At 45.5% G+C, this 16,219-nt stretch overlaps 4 protein-coding genes across 4 annotated transcripts; 3 read left to right on the forward strand and 1 right to left on the reverse strand.

Annotated features, from left to right (window-relative positions):
- Window positions 1-1,133: 1,133 nt before the first annotated feature.
- F5Z01DRAFT_455735 (glucanase B) lies at window positions 1,134-2,910 on the forward strand. The gene has a single exon (XM_046259859.1). It carries the CDS (start codon window positions 1,390-1,392, stop codon window positions 2,767-2,769), a length of 1,380 nt encoding a protein of 459 aa, XP_046121074.1. The 5' UTR covers window positions 1,134-1,389; the 3' UTR covers window positions 2,770-2,910.
- Window positions 2,911-2,989: 79 nt separating this feature from the next.
- F5Z01DRAFT_647838 (uncharacterized protein) lies at window positions 2,990-4,504 on the forward strand. Its single transcript, XM_046263011.1, has 3 exons — window positions 2,990-3,149; window positions 3,218-3,538; window positions 3,613-4,504. Exons 1-3 carry the CDS (start codon window positions 3,097-3,099, stop codon window positions 4,250-4,252), a joined length of 1,014 nt encoding a protein of 337 aa, XP_046121075.1. The 5' UTR covers window positions 2,990-3,096; the 3' UTR covers window positions 4,253-4,504.
- A 363-nt stretch (window positions 4,505-4,867) lies between these two features.
- Window positions 4,868-5,981, forward strand: F5Z01DRAFT_455899 (uncharacterized protein). Its single transcript, XM_046259861.1, has 3 exons — window positions 4,868-5,467; window positions 5,524-5,605; window positions 5,665-5,981. Exons 1-3 carry the CDS (start codon window positions 4,987-4,989, stop codon window positions 5,762-5,764), a joined length of 663 nt encoding a protein of 220 aa, XP_046121076.1. The 5' UTR covers window positions 4,868-4,986; the 3' UTR covers window positions 5,765-5,981.
- Window positions 5,982-6,150: 169 nt separating this feature from the next.
- Window positions 6,151-8,962, reverse strand: F5Z01DRAFT_455939 (uncharacterized protein). Its single transcript, XM_046259862.1, has 4 exons — window positions 8,934-8,962; window positions 8,584-8,855; window positions 7,944-8,522; window positions 6,151-7,884 (listed from the first exon to the last, which is right to left on the reverse strand). Exons 2-4 carry the CDS (start codon window positions 8,722-8,724, stop codon window positions 6,199-6,201), a joined length of 2,406 nt encoding a protein of 801 aa, XP_046121077.1. The 5' UTR covers window positions 8,725-8,855; window positions 8,934-8,962; the 3' UTR covers window positions 6,151-6,198.
- Between the last annotated feature and the right edge of the window lie 7,257 nt (window positions 8,963-16,219).

Here is a 16,219-nt window from a genome sequence, read left to right on the forward strand (position 1 = left end):
TCTACACACGCCGTCGTTCAAATGGCACAACGTTACAAGCAGTCAAGCACCGCTCGATCTCTATCGAAGCCCCCCCAGCCAAATGACCTTCCTATCCCGCAATGCTGCACGCCATCCATGCATATCACTCGGTCCCATCGTGGAAGTCGGCCTGACTTATAGGATCCCTGTCATCCCCCGCATTGGGACGAGCGTCTGTAAGCGTCGACCCCAAAGGAGTCGCATTGCGCTCCGAGATGAGATTGGGATCGACAATGTATGGCCTTGGCGGCAGGTTGCTTCTCGAACATTGCTGGCGCAAACAAGTCGTTTCGAAACGTCAAGGAGACTGTAGCTCAGTCGCATTGCATAGACGCGCGTGGTGATCGCTCGCAAGGCGAAACAAGCGTCGCTGACTTTACAGTATGCGATGGATGACCCAGCTGGCGGCCGACTTCTGTCTGGCATGCTTACTGGGGTTTGGTTCTGTCAGTACTGTACTCAGGACTCGGCGCGTAGGATGTCTTCTTGGGAGCTCCGCCATACTCTGACTCGGGATCTTCGTAACAGGCGAAAGGATGACCTGCAGCCGGCGGCATTCTGTTGATCCTTCGGGGGCAGCACCGGCTGTTTTGGATCGGTCGAAGGATGCCCATAGGTCCATGGCAGCTTCTACACCCACTACAGTCAAGGCAAGCCTTCCAACAAGGCTAGTTGTTCCTGTGGTTCTGATCCTACAGCCGCGGCAGCTTCAGGTCACTGGGCCCGATATGTCCACACACGGGCTGTTTTCTATCCAAGTTCGTTCCCTCATCCCGAAAACTGGCCGAAGGGGAACATGGGTGCCAGCGCCTGCATACTGCCAGGCCAGCGGATACTGTCGTAGCTATCGACAGTAAAACCTATACAGAAACGCCAAGTTTGGGGTTTCGCCGCCTGACAGCTAGTCTGTGTGGCTACCATTCAGGCACCACCTCCTGACGGCTTCCCTCCCAAATTCCCCGATGGAGCATCGTTGCATGCACTCTGGGAACAGAGATGGGCCGAATTCGTACATATCTTGGGTAGCATAGTGTGGCTCGGGTCAGATCAGGACACGCAAACGACACACCCCGGACGAGGTTTCATGTTGCTTTGGCCTCTCACTACGCAGTACACCCAAGAATGCTTACTCAAGCCCTGTCCCTTGCGATGTAGCTGAGAACATGCCCTTTCGAGCTTGGATGTATCTATGTCGTCGGGCTGGCAAGTATATATGAGAGCCTTTGCAAGCTGTTGATCAGCCTCATCATCCTCACTCAACTCGAGCAGACAGAGCAGACGAGGCACAACGCCAGTCCCCATACACATTCCTTTCTGAAAAACTTCGGTCAAAGTCACTCCCTCAGCACCAGCACCATCAACAGCAACATGCGCTCCCTCGTCTTCCTCGCCGGCCTCCTGGGCTCGGCCTTGGCCGCCCCCTACACACACATGGGCAGTCTGCGCCGCAGCGACGTGCCCAAGAACGACTACACCCGGATCGACATGTCGTTGCCTGACAAGGTTGTCGTGACCCGGAACAACACGCTGAACAGCACCGAGCCCACGGATCACGCCTTCTCCATCCAGGCTCAGCAGGTGCCCATTTCCCAGAGCCTCCACCTCTCGCTGGTCAACAACATTGGTGGCGACGGTCTCGTCTGCTACCTGTCCGCCGCCGACTCTGATGGCCGCGTGTTCTTCCTCAAGGAGGATGGCAGCCTCTACTATCCGAGCGCGGGCGGCTCTTCCGTGCCTGTCCCGATCAACGAACCGGTCGCCATCACCATGCCACCGCTGGGCCAGTCTCTCGACATTACCGTACCCGTCGCCTTCTCCTCCGGTCGCATCTACTTCTCCCAGGGGGCTCTCGAGTTCTCCATTGTCGGCATCGGTGGTGGGAACGAGGGTCTCGTCCAGCCGTCCGTCAACAACCTCCAGGACCCGTCGCGCAACCTGAACTGGGGCTTTGTCGAGCTGACGCTGACGACCACGGGGGAGATTTGGGCCAACATCTCCTACGTCGACTTTATCGGCATCATCATGTCCATGACCCTGCGCAACACGGACGGCAGCATCGACGAGGTGGTCGGACTCCCTGGCGACGGCGTGCGCCGCGTCTGCGAGGCGCTCAAGGCCCAGGGCGACAGGGACGGCCGCCCGTGGGCCGCCATGTGCATCGCCGACGAGGCTGGCAACCCGCTCCGTGTGCTGTCGCCCGAGGATTACGAGACGGTCGGGCCCGGGGGCTTTGACGACTACTTTGACGCCTATGTTGACGAGGTCTGGGACCTGTACCGCGCCCAGCCCCTGACGGTCGACACCCAAAACGACGCGCTCGGCAACGCGGGCAACGTCGTATGCCAGGTCCAAGGCGAGGAGCTCCAGTGCGAGGGCGACAACCGCGGCTACGCGAAACCGACGGTGCACGACATCTGGGGCTGCAACAGCGGACCGTTTGGCATCCAGGAGGGCGACAACGCGGTACACTACGCCGTCGTGCCGCGTCTCTGCGCCGCCTTTCAGCGCGCGACCTACACCATCCCCGGCGGCGATCACCAGCCCGGTGTCGGGGCGGACCAGTACTACACCGTGGATCCGGCGAGTCACTACAGCCGCATCGTCCACGAGAACGAGGTCGACGGCAAGGGCTACGCCTTTCCGTACGACGACGTCAACCCGGACGGCGCCCCGGACGCGGCGGGCCTCGTCACCTCGGGCAACCACGACGTGCTCGTCTTCTACGTCGGTGGTGCGCAGTCATCCTAAGGAAAATGAGGAGGAGAAGGTTGGATGGGTTTCTTGTATATACTTGACCAGGGACGCCGCTGTCTGGGCGCTCGCGTACATAGTGCACTGAATAACGACGCTCGTTTATGAATGCAGTAACATCTGTTATTTTGATGCTTGAGACATGCGTGGGAATGGATATTGGTTTTCGAGTCGGGGTTCGCGCGCGCGGACTTTGTGCTAACAGCGAGTGCCGTCCCGCAGAATGAATCGCTGATAAACGTCTTGCGCTGTTCACGACTCGTCACTTCATCAATTGACCACATCCATTCGCCTTTCTTTTCTTCTTCGTTTTATACATTCCAGATGCGCTGCCCATCCATTCAGCGTGTGACGCGTCCCAGGCTGGTTGTTCCAAAGTGAGTGCGGGCGTCGCTGCATCAGGTCGGTCGCGTCGAGACATGCGTCGCTAACAAATATTTGGCAGACATCATCGATATCACTCAGCGCAAGTTTCAGCACGACTGCAGCGCGTCGATTCTGCCCAGTTGACACTTTTGACATCTCAATTGGCCTTGTCACGTCCGCGTCTCCCCAGGTTTCTGCCCACTGTCCAGCAGCACCGCGCCTCGTCCACGACAGCGTCGACAATGGCGGATCTCAAGGCCATCCTCACGCCTGAGCTCCTCGAGGGCATTCGTGATTTCTGGTTCAGCCACGTCGGCGACGAGGACAGCTTGATCTGCCCCGCCCAGGAAGACATCCAAGCCTGGTTCATGGGCGGCGAGGATTTTGACAACCGATGCATGTGAGTGACGCTCGCCAGAGGAAGACCCAATCAAGTGTGACCACGGTGGCTGAACGCAATTCAAAACCCATCAGTGAGAAATTCGTGCCGGTTCTGGAGGCCATCAAAGCGGCCAATGTGTCCTCTGGCAAGGCCATTGTCGAGGCCGGCCAGGTCAAGACGCCGTTGGACTACCTGAGTCTCCTACTGCTGCTCGACCAGCTGCCGCGCAACTGCTACCGCGGCATGTCCTCAGACATTGTCTTTCGCTACTACGATCCTCTAGCGCGGGACGTTGCTGAGATGGCCCTGGCCGCCGGTGTTCTCGAGGACCCGTCCATCCGCTGGGTCATCTGTCGCCGGATGTGGTTCTGCCTGCCTCTCGTTCACTCAGAAGATCTGCCCACGCACAGCCGTGCGATGAAGATGTGCGAGGACTTGGTCACGGACATGGAGGCTTTGGTCAACCCGACGACGACGGGCCAGCAGGACGCGGATGCTGATGAGGCCAAAGACAGGGCGGCCAGGGTGGTCGACGGCAAGAAGGCGGTGGCGGACCTGGCCAAGATGCAGCTGTCAATAGAGGAGAAGCACATGGATATTCTCAGGGACTTTGGGCGGTATCCTCACCGCAATGCACCGCTGGGCAGGGTGTCCAGCAAGGAGGAGGAGGCGTATCTCGCGAACGGAGGCGAGAGTTTTGCGCCACCTGCTAAGGACAAGCAGACAGCGTAGGACTGTACGGTTACAAACATGGGTCTAAGCGTGTCTCTTGAAAGGTGCCTATAAACAGGGCTGCCTGCACGTGTATTGAGGGTGAGTTCATGCCGTTTGTTGCCCAAATGTCACCGGTATGCATCGGCCTACCCGGGACGCACACCACATGTACATGTATTCTCCAGGTGCGTATGAATCCAAGACGATTTGTCATGATACATCCTAGCCAGCAGCGCATCACACTACAGTAATTGTCACAGAATCGTACCCAACGTGATCAGTGTGCTCACCTCTCACAATTGTCAGTCTTCCTTGTACGTAGTTGGTCCCCCAACCCACGCCAGTCGGACATTCCGTTGCTAGGACGCTAATTAGCTGCGGGAGTCTGACTGTCCGAGCCCATTCACCACCATCATTGGCTCTACAAGCCCTTGTGCTGCAAATCCCCAATTAACAGGTCCTCTCTGTCGGCATTGATTACGCCGCAGACTACGCTGTAGCCTACTAGTCTGTGCGTAATTGCGTACATGTACTCCGTATGCATGGTGCATCACGCGCTGCGTTGCCGCCGACCAGTAGGGTAGGCAGGTAGCAAAATGGGGGGGGCGGCCGCTCCAGTGCGATTACAGCCGAGAGTGATCTGATCCCCCTGCAAGCGCGTGTGAACATCACCACTTCGTCTTCTTCTCCTCCCCCTCACTCCCCTACTCACAACATTGAATCTTTCCACGCAGCAAAGAAACATAGCCATCATGGTCTCCACGCGCGCCTCGTCACGCGCCGATGAGCGCCCTCTCTCCTCCTCCGGCAAGCCCAGCAGCAGCAGCAGCAGCAGCAGCAGCAACCCCACGCAAGGCTCGTGGTCGCACGCGCCCTCGCGCCTGACGCTCCTCTGGCTCGCCATCTCCATCCCCCTCGTCGTCTGGGACACCGTCTACGTCCTCGGCAGACCCCACACCATGGCCGGCGGCTTCCTCCACTGGCCTCTCTACGTCCCCTACGCCCTCTACGCTGAGATCGACTACGTGTACGGCTGGAAGGCGGTGCACGACAATCTCGGCTTCACCAGCGCCCAGGGTCTCCTCAATGCCGTCGAGATCGCCATGTACCTAGCCTACCTGTGGATGTGCTACGAGCGCGGATCCTGGACGCTCGACGGGCGGAGGGGTGGCAAGGCGGCCTTGGTGGGCCTCAGCGCGGCTGTCATGACCCTGAGCAAGACGGTCCTGTACTGTGCGTGGCCCTCTTTGCCTGATCTGATTTGAGTGATTTACTGACGAGACAACTAGGGGCGAATGAGTACTACAGCGGTTTCGCTGGCATTGGACACAATGCGCCCATGGACCTGCTCTTCCTCTGGATCATCCCCAAGTGAGTTCTGACCCTCCCTGGTCTGTATTTGGTAGTCATTGGTTTTCTGACCCGTCTAGTGGCGCCTGGCTGGTGGGCTCAGGCTATATGATCTTTGACTTTGGCGGAAACATCCTCGACGGGTTGGCGATGGCGTCTGAGCACAGGAAGAGCGCGTAATCGCACGTCGATGTATACGAGCTTATGAGAAAAAGACCAAGGCTTTTCTATATCTTGAAAAGGGGTTGAAGGAGCACACTTGAAAGTATCATGGCACAGGTACAGTAGACGATTTATTCATTCCGAGCCGCTGAGTAGCGCGGTGCTCAAGACATGTATACTCAAACACCGTTATTTGTAAGCGCTTTCTTTGTATGCACCAGCTTTTCAAGAGATTCCAAACACACAGTGTGTCTTTCAAAGCAAAAAGCGAGCAAGCACCCTGGGCTGCTCATAGTAATTACCGCCTCCGCAGTCAAAATGCAACATACTAGAGTCCAGAGAGGGTATCGTTCGTAACAACCAAAACACAAACAAGAAAAGATAGGAAAGGAGTCCGTCGGGACGTGTTGTATCGTTTTCCACACACACACACACACACACCCAAAAGACCGTCACATCTCCGTCAATCCGCCAATCGAGGCGTACTGCTCCCACGCGTCATCTTGCCGCGTGTCCACGCCGTCCATGAAAGCTTGCATGGCAGCCCAGTCATCCCGCACGGTGATCGGGGGCTGCGAGATCCGTCTAGTCTCCAATTGCACGGGCGGCTTCGCATCCAGACCTCGCCTCGCTGGCCACAGAAAACTGCCCGTGCGTCGCAGGCCACTGGCGAATGCTTTCATGTCTGACGGGTCAACGATCATCGACACGGCCTGGCGTCCTCGTGGATCAGGCCTGGGCTGTGCCCCATCGAGGGCAAGGTCAAACTGTCCGGCTTCCGACGTCGGCGTGACGAGGGACGACTCGACAGTGTCGCCGCTGTTCGTGCTTCCTGGGACTGAATCGCTGGCGGATGACTTTGATGCTGTCGAGTTGTTGCGATGCCATGCGTCGCTGTGGAACGAGGGCGAGGCGGTGCAGGGGCTGCTGACGCTGTTTAGACCGTTGCCGTAGCCTTGCACCATGATCTCGTGATACGTGGGCTTGGGCGACGACGTTGACGACGGCGATGATGGGCCATCGACAAACGGACCTGTGGACGAAGGTCTGAACATCCGTAGCGAACGCCGCACAGTCGAGTTCCTGCTGAGCCGGGTCTTGACAGAGCTCGCCCGCGCCAATGTCCCCGTGCTCATTGACTGGCCCACAAGGTTCCTCTCGCGCAAAGCCTGCGACTCGCGATGGTTGAGTGCGAGATAGTCAATATCGGGCTTGATCTCGATCCTGTCGGCATCATCGACCAGTGTAACGCCAGCCGAGTCCGCCCACCGTACGGGCTGCGTGTTGTCCGTCGCAGCACGCTGCTCGTTCTGTTCGGACAATCCTCCCAGCAGGACAGACGCCTCCGTCCCCGCCCATGGCACGAGATCGTCCGTATCGGTGCCAATCGCGACGTGGTACGGCGCCTCGGCCGCGTCGTACACCTCCGGCGGGACATTGGTGATACTACGCAGGACCTGGTACACGGCATACACCAGGATCCACCGAACCTTCCGACCGTCCACAAGGGACACCTTGTCCAGCTTGTCCGCCTTGTTGGGCAAGAAGATCGATTGCTCCTCAAAGGTACGGTACGCGCGCACAAGCTCGTTGCTGGGCGCCGCCTCGCCACCGTGGGAAGCTTTCAAGAGCGCGGCGTGGGCGAGCAGCTTCTTGTCTGAACGCATCCTGTCCGCGCGCGCCCTCCAGGGTGCGAACGTGAACACGCCACTGGTCGCAACGTCCGGCAGGAGGGGTAGTGGATGGTCGAGGGGCGCGTAGCGGTGGCTCGCGTCAAAGGTGTTGACGAGCTGCAGGGTGCAGAGGCCGCCGCTCGCCACCGAGGGCAGGCCGCCGGCGGCAGGATGGGCGTAGTCTACCAAGAGGTGGTACAACGACTCGAACTCGTCCCGCATGGTGCGGCAGAGACGCGGGTCAAAGGCCCGAGGGGGATAGTACCCGAGACGGTTGGTGTACATGGACATGAGGTAGCTGCGGAATCGGTCCAGATGGGCTCGCATGGCGGCTGGGATCCCCAGCTGGGCCTCGGAGAGCTCCTCGTCCAGCAGATCGCTGAGCATGTCTGTGGCGGCTGACTGGCGGTCGTCCAGGCTCACTCTACTTTGTCGAATCGTGTTTTTTGTGGCTAGTGATAGGGCCTGGTCTCCGTGTTAGCGACGATCATGTCCCTGACCTGAGAAAAAGAGGCTTCACATACGGGGTATCCTGGACACGCGTGCAGCCGGTCACTCATGCCCACGCAGTGAGCCAGGGCTCGAATGTACATGTCCCGGATGCGAAATGTCTCCGCGTAGTAGAGCAGCCCCAGCGCATGGTTGGGCTGGTTGACGAGGTCGAGATAGCCCTCTTCGTCGAGATAGCCGTGCACGTCGGCAGCGTGATCCTCCACGTCATCGGACCGGAACTCGTGCATGCTGTACATGAGCGCGACAATGGCGGAGCCTAAATGCTCGCCCACAAGGGACCGCCGAAACACCCATGCCATAAAGTTCCTCGTTGCGATGTGGTAGGCGAAGGCCTGCTCTGTCGTGGCGTTGTCGGGCGGCGGTATGTAGAGCTTGATCGGCCGTGATGCGGTAGCCGCCCATCTCTCGAGCTGTCGAGCATTTCTAGGTAAAGGTGTGCCGTCGCTGATGGTGAATCGATCAATGAGTGGTATGCACTTTTGACGAACGAGCTCCTTGAAGCAGACTTGGAAGGACGGCCCTCTTTGTGACTGTCCTCGACCGTACAGATAGACCAGGCAGTCACCTCCACGAAGCCACAACTCCGGGTCCTTCACTTGCGTGTCAGCATCGCAGCAGCTGAGCGAGAATTGAGAGAGCGTGTCGACGTACCTTGTGCAGTCCGTCCCATTCGCAGCAAGTCCTGGCAGCACCGTCCCACCTCTGCATCGGTCCTGTTGCTGGCCTGGCGTCGGCAGCGATGAGGGCACTCAAGCTGCTCGTCCGAGGCGGCGCCCAGGAACCACCCATCATATCTTGGGTGGTGAAGCAGAAGAGTTGCTGCCTACATGAACCCGCGCGAATATGGTGAGGGCAGCTGGCCCAAGCATCGACAGCTCAATTTGGATGACAAGGATGGGGAGGCGCGGCGACCATGCATGCACCTTGCCGTGGAGGTGTGTGATCTCACGACAATCCAGCACACACAACAAATGTGAGACTTTTCCGTGTGCGACGTGCACCTGCAACAAAGGGCGAGCTGTGCAGTCCGTATGTGCGTGCGTGCGTGCGTAGCACAGGGCGACTGGCTGGCCTGCCGATCGCACACTTGCGGTGGAGGGCGTTAGGACGACGAATGGACCATTTCGCGATGACGTGACGTGATTCTCATGCGACGATAATAATGGCCTGTTAGCACTTGGTTCCGTTTGTTACTCGACCTGCGAGTACGAGATGTGTGCGCGGGGGGAGAGAGAAGCGGACGAGAGAGGTGTGCGGTGATGATGTGAAACGACGTTGCGGCATTGGCGAGATCTGAGATGATAAGCTCCGGACATCTGGACATTTTCGTGGGTCGCCGTCATGATGACCATGCACGTCTCACGATAGCTTGCCAGCCATGTCTTGGCTTCCGCGGAAGTGGGTGGGAGGAGGCGGATCGCCAATCTGGACGACATGCCACGTCGAGAGCTGAGCTCCGAGTGCATACGTAGCGGCATGCGAGCCCGATCCAGCCATCTAGTCTAGATAGTATATATTTCTAAATGGTCCTTTACCGCTGGCGATTGTCAACAATCTAGTTGAGATACCATTGTCCGCCTCCCTCGGTCGCAAGTCACGCAACTGCCAACATGACGAATCTCAATCATCTCCTTGGCGCGCTGGTAAAATACGCGAAGCATCACCGAGCAGGGATGGTCCCCACGCTACTCTCCCGGATAGCCTGGCGCCGACATTGGCTTTCATCATGACTAGCTGCATCTCCTCCCACGCTGCTTGGCAAACTCAATCCACAGCTGGGCACTTGTTGAGAGGACGATCTGATCTGAAATCCGTGGAGATCTGCTTGTCTCCTGCGTTCCGAAATCCAATGGTTCCAAATTCCAAAGGATGACCTGCAGAGCGCCCACGTTATTGTCAATGGCAGTGGGGGGGGGGGGGGGGCGGTGAGCAAGGGATGCCAAACACTCTCATGCGCGATCCAGAAAACGCATACCTCACCTCACCTCACCTCAGCTACGTATTACCTTAGGTTGCAATTTGCAAGGCAGGCTTGATGGATGTCACTGGGCTTAGGTGAAGCCCCCAGCCCAGGCCGGCACAAAGCTCAAGAGATAGGTGTTCCTTACAACACGATTACAACACGCGGCTGAGGAAGGAGAAACAGAATCATGAGATTAAACAATAACCTACTTTATTATATACGACTATACCTAGTAGAAAATACGGGATCCCGTCTAGTTCTTATCTTTTACGCCTTAGGATTATATTTTAGATATTATAACCTTTATTTTTAAAGTATAATTCTTTAAATTTAATACCCTTTACCCTTAACAAATAATCTTTATTTAAATTATAATAAAAAATCTTTATTTAAGCCAGAAAAGATAATTATTTAAATAATTAAGGAAAATAATTAAATTAAAAGGATATATATATATAAGTTATTTTATTCTTATTAAATATATTATAAATATATTAAATAATAATTTATTATATATAATATAAATATTATAATTAATATTTATATAAGTATATAATATAATAAGGTTATTTTATATAAATATATTACTATTTATAAGGTATTAAGTACTAAGTATATATATCTAGCGGGTCTTATACTTTGATTTTTAAGTAGTAATAACTCTTAGAGTAAAGGCGCTCGTAATATATTTATTAAAGAGTAGTACTCTTCTAGGCGTAAGGTAAGTAAATCGCAATAATCCGGGAACCCTTTAGGGTAGGTAAAGTAATACGTAAAGAACTTAGTAAATAAGTAACTTAATTAAGAACTATTTAGTAGTGAATAAAGGCCTATATTTATAAGCGTGAGAGTACTATAATACCTTATAAAAGAGTGGGTTAAACTGAACCTAGTAAAAGGTTATAGAAAGTTTAATTTATAATAGCGAGTATAGTAGTGCTAGCCTTTAAAAGGTTATAAAAGGCTATATATAACATTCGGGTTAGACTAGCTATAGGGTAAGTAAGTCTAAGGTCAGTTTATAAACTAAGTATACTAAGATATCGTTAACTTAAGCGGTTAGGTTATAGTCTATATATAAGATAGTAAATCTTACGTAGATAATTATATTAATAATTAAGGAGCTAGTAAAGACTAACTATAATAAAGCTAGGCTTCTTATATACTAAGTAAATATTATATAGTCGACAATAGTTAACTATTATTTACGAGCGCCTTTATAGTATAATCGACTATAGTCGCTAGTCGTCTATAGTTATTTACCTTACGTAATATATAGGTAATATATAATAAGAGGAAAAAAGCAAGGGGCACGTAAAAGGCGTATATAGTTATATATCGGGTCGTAATATAATATTTCTCTTTCCGAGATTCTATCTTAGAATTAGCTAAAACCCGTTAATTATTTTTCGTAAGTTATACTCGGTAATTTCTTTTTTCTATTATAGTTAATTATATATAGAAATATCTATCTTCTTATAAAAGAATTAATAACTTATATCGCGTTATCCTAATTAAAGCTATTTATCTTAACGGTTCTAAGAGCGAGATACCTTATACTTATTATTATCGCGTTAAGCGCGTTTATTATATAAGCGGTAATTCCTATCGTTATATATTATATATCGAAATAAAGAAGACTTATAATAATACTAGCGTAACGTTATATTATAAGTATTATATATATTTTTTATATATATATTAACCTATATTTTAATAACGCGTGCGGTATTTAAGTAAAAATAAGTAAAAATAAATTTAAAAAAATCCGAGAGGGAGCTTTAAGAGGCTCTAGGGCGCGTTTAATATTTTCGTCGCTAATAAGAACTATTTTAAAGTTAGACCTTAGAGTTAGTATCTTATAGTATATATAACTTAAATAAAGAGGATAGGGTATATTCTTAAGAAAAAGTTACTCTTAAGGAGTAATAAGTAATTAAGTATACTTAAGAGTTAAGTATATTTAAGATTATCGATTAAAGTATAATACCCGATATATTTCCCTTTAATAATACTATCGTAATAAGTAACGATAATCCTTAAGATATTTAGCGAGTTCTTATATATTTTTATTACTTATATAGCCTTTTTATTTAATAAAGTATTTAATTTCTTTATTTATTATTTATTTATCGATAATTTATTTTAATTTATAAAGTTTTTCGAGGACTTCTAGTTTATAGTTTATTTTTATATTTTATAGTACTTTTTTAAATAATAAGATATAAAAAACTAGGTATATTCTTATATTTAAGGGTAATAAAAGCTTATAATTAGTATCTAAGATAATTCCGTCGATTTTAAATAATCTAAGCTTTTTATAATTAAGCTTTAGTAAGGGTTAAGCTATTATAAAGTTTTTATATAATAAGTAAACTATATCTCCCCTCCGAAAGATCGGTTTTTTTAATCTTTTTTAATTATAGTATTTCGATATTTATAAGTATATAAATTCGAGTTATTTCTTTATATATTTATATAAAGAGCGTAATTAATTAGCTTTAAGTATTACTTTTTTAATAAGGGGTCCGTCCCTTAGTATTTTATTACTAAACTCAGGCTTATATCTATAGTTTATATAGAATAATAAGGTCTTAGTTAATTCTATAAGTACGCTATTATAAGCGAGTTAGGCGAGTAATAACTTTAAGACTTAATTATCTTACTTATAGTTAATATAATACCGTAGGTATTATTTTAATATCTAGTTTAATCTTTCTATTTATTTATCCGTTTATAGGTAGTAAGCTATATTAAGCTTATACTTTATTCTAAGTTAAGTTATTAAGGCTTACTAGAACTTTAAGGTAAATATTATCCCTCGATCTAAAATAATTTCTTTTAGAAGGCTATAATTAATTACGATATATTTAAGTACTATATATATAAGTATCTCTATATTTATTACTTCTTAGTATAGTAAGAAATATCTAAATTTATTTATTCGGTCTATAATAATAAATACATTATTATATTCGATATTAGATCTTAGTTTTTTTAATTTAAGTAACTTTATAATATAATCGAAGGCTATTAATTCTTATAGTCTTAAGGGTATTAATAATAACTTTAGTTCTTTATATAATTTATACCGGGTAGCCTTATTATATATATAATCTTCGTATTATCTAACGATATATACGATATCTACCTTAATTCCTTAATAATTATATATTCGTTATATTTATTTAAGAGTCTTTCTAACTCCTTAGTATCCTACTATAGGGTATATATAAATATTAGTTAAGATTTTATCGCGTAATAATATTAATATTTAGAGTAATTTATTCTTAGTAAGTCCTTTTTTTATTTCTATTATATAATTATTAAGTATTTTTTTTCTATATTTAGATACCTAATCTAGTATTTTATTATAGTATATAATATTTACTTCTACCTTAAATAAGAGAAAATTAAGTATTATTTATATATAGTTTCTTTTATTATTTTATTAAAGTATTTAGCCCTTAGCCTTCGGTACTTTAGTATTATAGTTTAGTTAGCGGCTAAGCGCGTTTATTTTATTATTTTCCGATCTTTTCCGATAGATAATTTTAATATCGTATTCCGCTAGGAATTTAATATATCGTATTTATCGCGAGCTAAGTTCTTATATCGTAGCGAAATAAGATATATTTTAATAATCGGTATAAACCTTAAGTCTAAACTTAGTTCTTAATATGAAATACTTAAATTCTTTAATAATAGCGATAATTATTAAGAATTCTTTATTATAGATAGGATAATTTAATTCTATACTATAGAGTTTCTTTAAAAAAAAAGCGATTAATCGTAAATTATTATTATTATCTTATTAGCTAATCTATATTCTTATAGCGTAGTCCGATATATTTATTTCTAATTCGAGTAGCTTTTCGGGGTCGTAGGTCGTAAATATAATATTAAATATTATATTATCCTATAATATCTTAAAAGCTTTCTTTTATTCTTTTTCGAAATAAAACTCTTTCTTATTTTTTATAAGTTCTATAAGTAATACTATAATTTTCGCGAAGTTACGTATAAAGCGCCGATAGTAGTTTATAAATTCTACGAATATTTATATTTCTTTAAGGTTATTTTTTAATAAAGGTTATTCTCTAACTATATTAATCTTTATTTATTTTATTAGGATTTTATTTAATTAAATTATATATCTAAGGAAGATAGTTTCTTATATATAAAACGTATATTTCTTTAAGTTAATTAAGAGGTTCGTATCTTAAAGTATTTTTAATACTTAATAAATATATTCTTTATATCTTTTAAGGTTTTCTAAGAAAATTAGGATATTATCTAAATATATTATAACGAAGATATCTAAGTACTCCTTAAGTATATTATTAATTATTTATTAGAAAGTAATTAAAGTATTAATAAGGTTAAATAATATTACTAAATACTTAAATAAACTAAACTTAATATAGAAAGCTATTTTTTATTTATCTCTTTTCTTTATATAGATAAGATTATAGGCTCTTTTTAAGTTAAGAGTAATAAATTAGTTCTTATTATAAAGTCTATCCTTAAGCTTATTAATAAGCGATAAGGGTATCTTATCTTTAATCGTAATATTATTAAGCTACTAATAATCTATAATTAATTATAGCTTCTTATTCTTCTTTAGTACGAATATAATAAGATATTTTATTTCTAAGGTTATTATAACCCGATATACGACCGTATACGCCTCTTACGTACCCCCTTGTTTTTTTCCTCTTATTATACGTTACCTATATATTACGTAGGATAGATAACTATAAGCGACCGGCGACTATAGTCGACTATACTATAAAGGCGCTCGTAGATAATAGTTAACTATCGTCGACTATATAATATTTACTTAGTATATAGGAAGCCTAGCTTTACTATAGTTAGTCTTTACCTAGCTCCTTAGTTATTAATATAATTATCTACGTAAGATTTACTATCTCGTATATAAACTATAACCCGACCGCTTAAGTTAACGATACCTTAGTATACTTAGTTTATAAACCGACTTTAGACTTAACTACCCTATAGCTAGTCTAACCCGAACGTTATATATTAATAGCTCTTATTTAGTATATTACTATATTAAGTACTTAAGTAATACGATACTATAGCTAATATCTAATAGTACTAAGACTTAGGAGAGATTATTAAGCTTAAGAACCCCGGACTATATATTAACGCTAGAGGTAAACTCTAAGGTTTCCTTACTTAACTTAAAACTTACTACCGATTATTCCTTACTTAATTTAATAATAACTATAATAAGGTCCTTTACGCGGGAATATGCTTTAGAGGCACGGCCCTCGATTAGTTCGAACTTATTATAGGGGATTACTTAATAAACGATCTAGTAAATAGAGACGCTAAGATAATCGCTATCTTCGCGACTTTTTAGGGATTTAAAGATATACTTAAGGTAGTTTTTAGGAATACCGATAAGTCTCGGGCGGCTATCGAGAAACTTTAAAACTTAAAATAAAAGGGATCTATATCGGACTATACGGCTATTTTCTAGTAAATCTTAAGTAAGCTAGATTAAGATAATAAACCCCTTATAACGACCTTCTATAACGGCCTTAAGGAAGAAATTAAGAATAAACTCTATAAGGATAATTTATTAAAGAACTTATTAGATTATATTATTACTATTATTAAAATCGATAACTAATAATATACCCGATATAAGTAAAAGTAAGGTAACCGTTCTAACTAAAACTATAGTTCGTCCTATATCTTATATAACCCTAACTAAGGGCGCGGCGGATACCGTGCTAACTAAGGATAGACCCGCTAAAATACTATATAAGTATATATAATAAATCTAGGTCCTATAGATCTAGACGCTATATAACGATAAATCGCGGCGATAGATAATAAAAAGAACCTTACTTACTCTAACTATAGTAAGAAAGGATACTTTACGCGTAAATACCGTTCCTTAAAAAAAGAACGAAGCTAGGGCTAGAACCTAGTACCTAAAGGTAAGAAATAGCTAAATATAACTAAGTCTAGATATAAAATCGAGGCGAAGGAGTATAAAGAATACCTTATTATTACTTAACGAAAGCTAATAAGAACCCTAAAATATAAAGCGCTTTATTAGATAGCCTATTATAACGATAGTTATTTAATCTATTAGGACGGTAAGGAAAATTTAGGATAGTTCCCTAAGGCGCTATATAGGTCTCGCGCCCTAGCTATAATATAGAAAGTTATTATAGGACTAGGGAAGTACCTAGATAATATAGATAAAGACTTATCTAATACTAACTCTATAAATAGCGATAAAGAGCTTTTATAAAAGAAATAAATACTCGAAACTAACTTATT

This window comes from Emericellopsis atlantica (genome assembly GCF_019669845.1).
Source record: "Emericellopsis atlantica unplaced genomic scaffold F5Z01scaffold_5, whole genome shotgun sequence".
In the NCBI taxonomy this organism is placed as follows: Eukaryota; Fungi; Ascomycota; class Sordariomycetes; order Hypocreales; family Bionectriaceae; genus Emericellopsis; species Emericellopsis atlantica.

Coding starts and splice junctions, on each gene's coding strand:
- F5Z01DRAFT_647838 (XM_046263011.1), top strand. CDS start 3,097: ATGCGCTGCCCATCCATTCAGCGTGTGACGCGTCCCAGGCTGGTTGTT. Junction 3,150..3,217: donor CCCAGGCTGGTTGTTCCAAA/GTGAGTGCGGGC, acceptor AATATTTGGCAG/ACATCATCGATATCACTCAG. Junction 3,539..3,612: donor GATTTTGACAACCGATGCAT/GTGAGTGACGCT, acceptor AAAACCCATCAG/TGAGAAATTCGTGCCGGTTC.
- F5Z01DRAFT_455939 (XM_046259862.1), bottom strand. CDS start 8,724: ATGATGGGTGGTTCCTGGGCGCCGCCTCGGACGAGCAGCTTGAGTGCC. Junction 8,523..8,583: donor AATGGGACGGACTGCACAAG/GTACGTCGACAC, acceptor ACGCAAGTGAAG/GACCCGGAGTTGTGGCTTCG. Junction 7,885..7,943: donor ACGCGTGTCCAGGATACCCC/GTATGTGAAGCC, acceptor CACGGAGACCAG/GCCCTATCACTAGCCACAAA.
- F5Z01DRAFT_455735 (XM_046259859.1), top strand. CDS start 1,390: ATGCGCTCCCTCGTCTTCCTCGCCGGCCTCCTGGGCTCGGCCTTGGCC.
- F5Z01DRAFT_455899 (XM_046259861.1), top strand. CDS start 4,987: ATGGTCTCCACGCGCGCCTCGTCACGCGCCGATGAGCGCCCTCTCTCC. Junction 5,468..5,523: donor GAGCAAGACGGTCCTGTACT/GTGCGTGGCCCT, acceptor CGAGACAACTAG/GGGCGAATGAGTACTACAGC. Junction 5,606..5,664: donor TTCCTCTGGATCATCCCCAA/GTGAGTTCTGAC, acceptor TGACCCGTCTAG/TGGCGCCTGGCTGGTGGGCT.